The sequence below is a fragment of the Neovison vison genome, chromosome 6, assembly GCF_020171115.1.
Source record: "Neovison vison isolate M4711 chromosome 6, ASM_NN_V1, whole genome shotgun sequence".
NCBI lineage: Eukaryota > Metazoa > Chordata > Mammalia > Carnivora > Mustelidae > Neogale > Neogale vison.
The window spans coordinates 68,420,702-68,429,191 of NC_058096.1; the positions used below are offsets into that span (position 1 = coordinate 68,420,702).

At 39.2% G+C, this 8,490-nt stretch overlaps 1 protein-coding gene across 2 annotated transcripts; it reads left to right on the forward strand.

Moving 5' to 3' along the window:
* Positions 1–482: 482 nt before the first annotated feature.
* Positions 483–7,484, forward strand: RNF7 (ring finger protein 7). 2 transcript variants are annotated; one of them, XM_044251504.1, is made up of 3 exons: positions 483–721; positions 4,914–4,961; positions 6,530–7,484. In XM_044251504.1, the coding sequence occupies exons 1-3, from the start codon at positions 547–549 to the stop codon at positions 6,646–6,648; spliced, it is 342 nt and encodes a 113-aa protein (XP_044107439.1). In that variant the 5' UTR covers positions 483–546; the 3' UTR covers positions 6,649–7,484. The 2 variants fall into 2 exon arrangements, with proteins under 2 accessions (XP_044107439.1, XP_044107440.1); XM_044251505.1 differs by having other exon boundaries at positions 483–714.
* The last annotated feature ends 1,006 nt before the right edge of the window (positions 7,485–8,490 follow it).

An 8,490-nucleotide genomic window follows, 5' to 3' on the forward strand; every position in this document is an offset into this window, starting at 1 on the left:
AAGTTTAACGGAGTGCAAATTTTGAGAACCACTGAACCAGGTTTCTCAGAAGACCTTGGGAGGTCAGACGTTTCCTAGATACGTTGGACAGGGGATCTTGCATAGATACGGTCCCGGCTCTGATTGAGTTTACCGGGGGGGGGGGGGGGGGGGGGGCGGTAACAGTTTTAGTAACAGGATAATTTGAGAGAGTGGTAAGTTTCCCGAAAGCACACAGCAGGTCACCTGGTGCCTGCGTTGAGCGCTCCCGGGCGCGGGAGAGGAACACTGAGCAGCAAAGCGTCCAGGCTTCACACCGGAATCGCCCTAAAGGCCTTCAGCATTTCCCCAGCGAGCAGGGGTGCGCTGGGTGGACAAGTGGCCTGGCGCTAGCGTCAAATGACGTCACTGGGCCGCGCCAGCCAATCGGAGCGGCCCCGTCGTAGGCGCTGCGGCGGCCCGTGGCCTGCAGGCGGCGCTGTGGCCCGCCGGGCGGCCCCACGGAGCCGCCATAGCCGCCCGCCTCCCGCGACTTAACGTCTCCGCTGCCGGCTCCGCGTCGCCGCCATGGCCGACGTGGAAGACGGAGAGGAACCCTGCGCCCTGTCCTCTCACTCCGGGAGCGTAGGCTCAAAGTCGGGAGGCGACAAAATGTTCTCTCTCAAAAAGTGGAACGCGGTGGCTATGTGGAGCTGGGACGTGGAGTGCGATACGTGCGCCATCTGCAGAGTCCAGGTGATGGGTAAGCGCTACACGCGAGGCCGGGGCTCTGCTCCGGCCTCCGCCGGGCCGACTTGGAGTGGGGGACGGGGGAAGAAGGCTCCGACAGACTCGGGTCGGCTGGAGTGGGGGTAAGGGTGCCGGGGCTAACAGTGCTGCAGCCGGCCTGAGGGCTGCTGCCGCCGCGGGGGGCTCCGCGGGCGCCCGGCGCCGGGAGCTGGTCTTATAGCGAGAGAAACGGATTGTGAGCCCAGGAATTAAGGTAATTTCAGGTGGTGATGGGTGTGGCCAAGGAAATAAAACTGGGTCATTTGTTGGCAGCTAGGAGAAACCACTCGGGTTGGTGTGGCCCGCTCCGTCTCCAAAACCACACCGCAGAGGGGGTCAGAGTAAAGGCCCGGACTAAGGAGGGCACTTTAATGATCGTGGTCACGCACCGAAGTGATGCTCTGGAGTCGTCCTCCACAAAAACGACACCCTCAGTCCGCTCCTGAGAGGCGAAGGGAAGAAAAGTGTTCTAGCCGTTGCATTTTTGGATTAGCTCCTGATTTTCCGCAGTCTTTTTAAATCTGCATCCCTCAGGATGGGTCACATGGCACTCGCCTGTCTTGAAGGGGACACAGTGTGGTTCAGGAGTATTTAAGGTTCGCGGGAATTGAAGAATGTAAGTCTTTTATTCAGAAACATGAAACTTCATCTCCTTCTGGCCCCTCCCTATCGTAGGATGCCATTTCCTGAAGAAGATCTGACTTGCTCTGTGTCAGGCCTTTGTGGAGAACCCTCTTGTACAAATAAAATCTTAACTTCTGTGATATTTCCGATCAAAATACTGGACCAAGTGAAACCTGGCAGAGCAGCTTCATCCTGTTATAGTTTATATGCTCTCTGTTTTAAGATCTCAGACCACCTTGAAAAAGAGATGTTATCTAAATGCAAGTTACATTTTTAAATAAAGCATTTAAAATACTGAGAGTATTTCAGTGTTTCTTGGGGTAGGTGGAAAAAAAAACTGAGGTTCTGTAGTTTGAAGACTTTGTGTTTTGCTCTGAAAAATGAGCGAATTGGAGAAAATAAACACAATTACTATCTCAAGGGATGAAATTTAAACCTACCAGAATCCAGAGATTCTCAATTTACACTCTCTATAGTACACTCTTTTTTGTTTTTTATTCATAAAGCTTGTTTCAAAGAGGATTAACAAAAATGGGATTAAAATATTTTTTATTTCTTACTTTTGAAAGAACTTGATTTCAGACATGATCCACTTATTTTCGAATTAGGTCTTAAAAAGTACTTAGTTCACTGGCGTGCAGTAAAGCCTCCTTCCCCCACCCCTTATTCAGACTACAGTCATAATTTCCAGTTTGTGTGCCATTGTTAACTTATCCAGACAATTTAATCTTTTCTTCTTTTGCAAGACAAGCTTTGCTAAATATTTTATCCTCAAAATTTTTGTTAGTTTAAAAAGAAGAGTGGTTCGAGAAAGTGTGTTTTATATTTTCCCCGAAGAAAAGTTTTATATTTGTAAGTAGAAATACAGAATTCAGAGTAATGGTTGAAATCTTGCAACAAATAAGCTTTATTGGGATATTTAGAGTAAGTCAAAGTATGGCTATAAATGGTTCACGTTAATATTAACATTCTAATTATAGCCAGTATTCTACCGTGGATTATTTTTGTAGATTTACAGTGGCTGTCCTTTGAGTTCAGGAGAGTATTCTGGACTAAACCTCTGTATTTTGTTTATGAGGTGTTAAAATCCATTTAGTGGTCAGGTGGCAGCAGAAGGAAGTTTGTTTTTCAGACTTCCCAAGCTTACCCTAGCAGCATCTTTCTAAAAGGTGTTACCGTTATTGCACTTCTTAGAAATGTTCTGTTTTAGATCTTACAAATATCATGAAAAGAATTTTTTTAATTTTATCTAAAAATTTAGGAATTTTTAGATTTAGTTTGGGTTTTGATAATGAGTCTAAAAGCACAATCAAAATTGTAATCCAGAGATTTCTCGATTGTACAAAGGAGCCCACTTAATTCTATTTCCTTAACATTTCAAATTAATTTCTTACACCTAAATGATTTATTGTAACTTCTTGATCCAAGATTTGCCTGTCAGCCTGTTCTGATGTGGTTAACACCCTCTTCTTTGGTTTCCGCTCTTCTCCCTTCGTTCTGAAAGAGGCAGATGGCAGTGACCCAAGTGTTGAAGAAGAGGAAAATAGGTTTGCTAGTTCTGTTGAATTCTAAAGAGCTGGAGGAACCCTTCATGGCTATTTATGTTAACTTGGACATTTAACATACCTTTTGGAGTCTTGTTTTCCTAATTTGTGAAAGAGGTAGTTGGGGTCACAGACTATAATTCTATGATTATACAGAACCAGAGCCATGTCTTCACCCTTATATCATGATCCTTATGATATTTAGTTGTTTGCCTGCCTACCTCCCCATTTCCTGGTGAGACCAGGGACCCAGACTCAGTCATTTTGGTGTCCCCAGTGCATAACTCCTTATACAGAGTAGATACTCAGTAATTGTGGGATTGAAGAAAGCCTCGGGAGGCAGTGGTTGTTTTTAATCCACATCGAAGAGGCCAGGGTGATGTGTTTTTTTAGGGTAAGAGCATGCAGAGAGGAGCAAACAAACGCCTGAGCATAATCCAATGTAAGAGGAGGAGCAGACTTCAACTCCACTGTGTATCTATTTTTACAGAATTGTTTTTCTCCAATTTATGTTAAAAACTAATTTTTTTTTTCTTTTGGTTTGAATTTCCTTTTACCCGTCTTGGACTCCTCTTTCAGCTAGTGAATGAATCCATTTTTGGGGGTCCCAATATTTTATATTCTCTCCTTCATGAAGCAAATAGTAGTAGAGTGAATTTGGAAAACTTCTAGTATACCCTTTAGGTTCCATTCCTAGAATTTACTCCCAAATAAATTATTAAAATATTTTGCCATTGTTGGATAAATGCTTTGGACTCAGACATATTCATAAAGGGAGGATTTCTTTTCCTTTGCTTTGCTTTTTCCTTTTCTTTTCTTTTTCTTTCTTTTCTTTTTTTTTGAAGAATTTATTTTTTATTTATATGACAGACAGAGATCACAAGTAGGCAGAGAGAGAGGAAGGGAAGCAGGCTCCCCACCAAGCAGAGAGCCTGATGCAGGGCTCCATCCCAGGTGCCCCTTTTTCTTTCCTTTTTTTAAAGATTTATTTATTTGTGTGAGAGAGAGAGAGAGAGAGAGAAAGAGCAGGAGAGCACAAATGGTAGAGAAGGAAAAGGAGGCTCCCCATCGAGCAGGGTGCCTGATGCCCCAGGACCCTGGGATCATGACCTGAGCTGAAGGCAGATACTTAATCAACTGAGCTACCCAGGAGCCCTAAGGGAGCATTTTCTTTAAAAAGAAAAAAAAAGAGAGACAACATAGTATTTAAGAGGTTCTTTAAAATTTAATATTTTAGGGACGCCTGGGTGGCTCAGTGGGTTAAGCTGCTGCCTTAGGCTCAGGTCATGATCTCAGGGTCCTGGGATCGAGTCCCGCATCGGGCTCTCTGCTTGGCAGGGAGCCTGCTTCCTCCTCTCTCTCTCTGCCTGCCTCTCTGCCTACTTGTAATCTTTCTCTGTCAAATAAATAAATAAGATTTTTAAAAAAAATTTAATATTTTAATTTTTGTATAGATCATATAGTCACATAATTCAGAATTTTAAGAAAATATACAATGAAAACTCCTTCCCACCATCCCCTCTTTGGTAGACTTTATTACTAGTTACTTGGTATTCTTCTGGTGTTTCTTTATGTGTGTATAAGCAAATACCAATATATATGCATGGCTTACCTACAATGGTATCTTGAAAATAAACTGCCCTTAAGGTTGATCTATGTGATCATGCCCAGTGAATCTATATGAACTTCTAATATATAATGGAGTATGGCATATTTTTCTGTAGTGATTGCATGCACTTTGGGGACATGTTTTCATCGGAGCTTATGAAAATAGAGGGTATGTAACCCTTGTGAAATTGCTCCTGGTCATAAGTAAATAAGTAGAGTGCCTTGTATTTTATTCATCTTTAAACAGTTATATTCAGATGAGAAATTAATAATATGGGTCTCTTATCTCCATCTCTAACCCTTTGGGCTTTTATTTGACTTTGAAGTGTCTGGGTTTTCAAAATTGCATTCTGAGCATCAGAATGAGAATTGCTATTTGTTTATTTTTAGATGCCTGTCTTAGATGTCAAGCTGAAAACAAACAAGAGGATTGTGTTGGTATGTTGTAATTTCATTCTCTTGCTTTTCCAACTGAAGGTTTTCTCTCAGTGGGGATGTTTGAATTTGCAATTAAGATTGACTTTATCAATACACAAAAATAAACTGTAAAGCAGTGATCCATTATTAATATAAAATGTGTTGGTTCTCTAAAGGCCTTAATGGAATTAATCTACAAGTTCTTTTATTTCCTGTAATTAAGAAATGATTACATATTCTAGATGTGGGTATAATAAATATTTCATATTCTAAAAAGAAATCATTCTTTTCTATTAGGAAAACTATGAAGTAAGGAATTTGCCAAAACATCTTAAATTTAACTGTATTATAGGTCAGATTTGGTAGGGTTTTATTCTAATAAAGCACTTCAGTTGTCAGTACTCTTATGATATAATATTTAACTTTTCAACTAACAGAAAAAATTTTAAGTCTCAAGATTTTTTCCAATATAGTTTATATATGGAAATCTATTAAATCTTGTTAATAGTTTGGGACTATAAAAGTTATCTTAGGCTAAACGTTTTAAGCAGTTCAAAAGTTTTTATGTCCTAGATCTTGAAGTCACCACTTCTAGATTGCTATATATAAAAGCTTTTCTGAAGATGAAAGGTTAACTTTGTACTTTGTGTTTGCATGGTTTACATACAGCATCTTAGTAATGATTTATGTCGTATTTATTAAATCCTGTTTTTTCATCCTGAAACACTTAGAATGATTTCCCCTTGTTTCCTGTTCCCTATAGCTAATTTTCATAAGAAGATTTAGGTTTTTTTCATGGTTTTTTTTCTTTTTTTCCTATTTCTTTCATTGTTCTGTTATGAGGTAGGTTAAGGAAGTGACAAATAAAACCCACATTTGAGACTGTATTTCAGATTATGGGTGACTTCCCTTGGTTTAAAAAATACTAACAGAAATTGTGAGGTTCAGGCCACCTTTCTTTGGCCACAGAGAGACCTATCTCTCTTTCCAGCCACCCACTTTGAAAAGTTAATGTATTTGTCACATCAGGAATTGCACTGCTTATGGATGACTTAACACAGTTCATCACTATTTTTGGAAAATAACTCACTAGATGTACACGAAGCATGGCATCTATTTATAATAGACTACTATGAACTGAAAACATTTAAAACTCATTATCTTGGTAAATCAAAATCAGGAGGCTGTTTCTTAATAAAGTAAAACTCAAAAGGTTTCCAGGTCAGTGTACGACTGAGAAGTTCTGGGATCTAAGGAAGGCTCAAGTTCTTTAATCTCTTCAGGAAGACAGCATGTGGAGCTGTGTAGAGGCTGGGGGCCACCACATCACCCACAGATTCTGAACAATGATAGAAAGTCCCCTAATCACAGCGCCTCATCTCACTTCTTAAGTGTAATTTAAATTTACACAGGTAAGTTTTTATTTCTTCATAGGTAGAAAAAATGTTGACCAATTAGCCATCTTGCTTCAAGATAACGAACCATGATTATTTGTCATAATATAAAGTAACCTATGATTTGAGTTCAGTAATTTAACTTAAAATATGTAATGTCTGATAATCTTTTTTTTTTTTCTTTCCTCCTTTCAGTGGTCTGGGGAGAATGTAATCATTCCTTTCACAACTGCTGCATGTCCCTGTGGGTGAAACAGAACAATCGCTGCCCTCTCTGCCAACAGGATTGGGTGGTCCAAAGAATCGGCAAATGAGAGTGGTGGAAGGCTTTCTTAGTGCATTGGTTTGGAGCCCTGGTGGATCTTGTTATCAAGTGCCCTACAAAGGCCAGAACACTCCAGGGAACTAATTCTTCAAGTAGGAGGAGATGGCTCTGTGGTCTTTTGGTACTCATCAGAGGCATAGTTCGGCATTTTGTTAGTTTTATTTTCAGAAATTCTCTACAATTAAGAAGATAATTTATTAAAGATGGTCTTTCCTACCTCTGTGGTATGTGTCACACACACTGCTTAGAAGTGCTTTAAAGGAGGAGAGAGCTACAAATTGAATGACTTTCATAATTTACTTACTGATATCCAAGGGGCTGTGGAAGCAGTTCCATTAGGAGGAGAACTTGTTGCATGTTTATAGTCGATCAGTTAAAAAAAAAAAAAAAAGACAATGTTACAGTAACAAATAAAGTGCAGTTTAAAACCCAATTCTTATCCTCAATTTGTTCCTGATATTTATTTTTGGCGGGAGGGGGTGATTCATGAACTCTTTATTTGATACAATGAAAATTTTAAGTTTGGACCAGTGAACAGGGTAAATAAAATTTAACCTTTGGGCATATGCAATTTCAGTTGTCTTTCAAGCTATCATCCTCTGTCTTGGGCTCATCAAGAAAACCTAAATTTACATTCACCTCACTGCTCAGTCATTGGACGATAAAGAACAGAAGTATTTTCAAGTTCTGGTCAGATTATGTTGTAATTAAACTGTGTTTTGGGTGGAATGTTAATGAGGGGAAATGTTTACCACTGTAGCATTGGATCAAAAAGTTTATTTTATTACACAATGTTTTAATAAATGGTTTATTCTGTTTATTTAATTTGAATTGTCATTATTACAATTTTACATACAACCTTAAACTTCATGTTAATAAACTGATATGGTAACTGAATGATTTTACTTAATTTGAAAAAATATTCATATACTCTTACTTGGTAAAAAATAAAACTTAAAGTTTATTACCTAGAAAAATTAAGTGTGAGAATATACTTAAATTTTATTAAACTCATTCACATTTAAGGGAGATTATTTGGCAACAGATAATGGGCCACAAGTTTATTTTGAATTTTTCCATAATAAAGGTCACATCTATGAACTTCAAAAACTAAAGTCTTGGGGCACCTGGGTGGCTCAGTTGTTTAAGTCTGCTTTCTGCCTGGGTCATGATCTCGATGTCCTGGATCGAGCCCTGCATCGGGCTCTCTGCTCAGCAGGGAGCCTGCTTCCCCCTCTCTCTGCCTGCCTCTCTGCCTACTTGTGATCTCTCTTTCTGTGTCAAATAAATAAAATCTTTCAAATAAAAACTGAAGTCTTAAAAACTGTATCATTCATTTCTGCAGTTTGTCAATCTGAATCTTGTATCTAGGGAATGTGAATACACAAAAGAATGTTAAAAACTAGAATTCATAGGCTTTCATAGTGGCTACTATTAATCTGATTTCTCCAGAAGTTACTGCTTTATTATGTATTTTTTCATATTTCACTGAAAAACTTATTACATGTAGGGGTAAAGCATTTTTTTAAAATCATATAATATCAAGAGTAATACTATCAACATGATTTATTGACATTCATGATGACCTAGATTACTTGGCTGGATTTTTGGTCAAGCATATTTTTTTTTTAATTTTATTTTTAAGGGTTTTTTTGTGTGTGTGTTTTGTTTTGTTTGTTTTTTGAGAAAAAGAATACACGGTGGGGAGAGGCAGAGAGGGAGAGAGAGAAGCAGACTCCCCACTGAGCAAGGAGCACAATTTGGGGCTCAATCCCAGAACCCGGAGACCCTGACCTGAGCTGAAGGCAGACACTTAACCAACTGTGCCATC

Excerpts from the sequence above, each read along its gene's own strand:
- RNF7 (XM_044251504.1), top strand. The coding sequence starts at position 547 with ATGGCCGACGTGGAAGACGGAGAGGAACCCTGCGCCCTGTCCTCTCAC. Across the intron at positions 722-4,913 it reads CTGCAGAGTCCAGGTGATGG|ATGCCTGTCTTAGATGTCAA; the intron begins GTAAGCGCTACA and ends GTTTATTTTTAG. Across the intron at positions 4,962-6,529 it reads CAAACAAGAGGATTGTGTTG|TGGTCTGGGGAGAATGTAAT; the intron begins GTATGTTGTAAT and ends TCCTCCTTTCAG.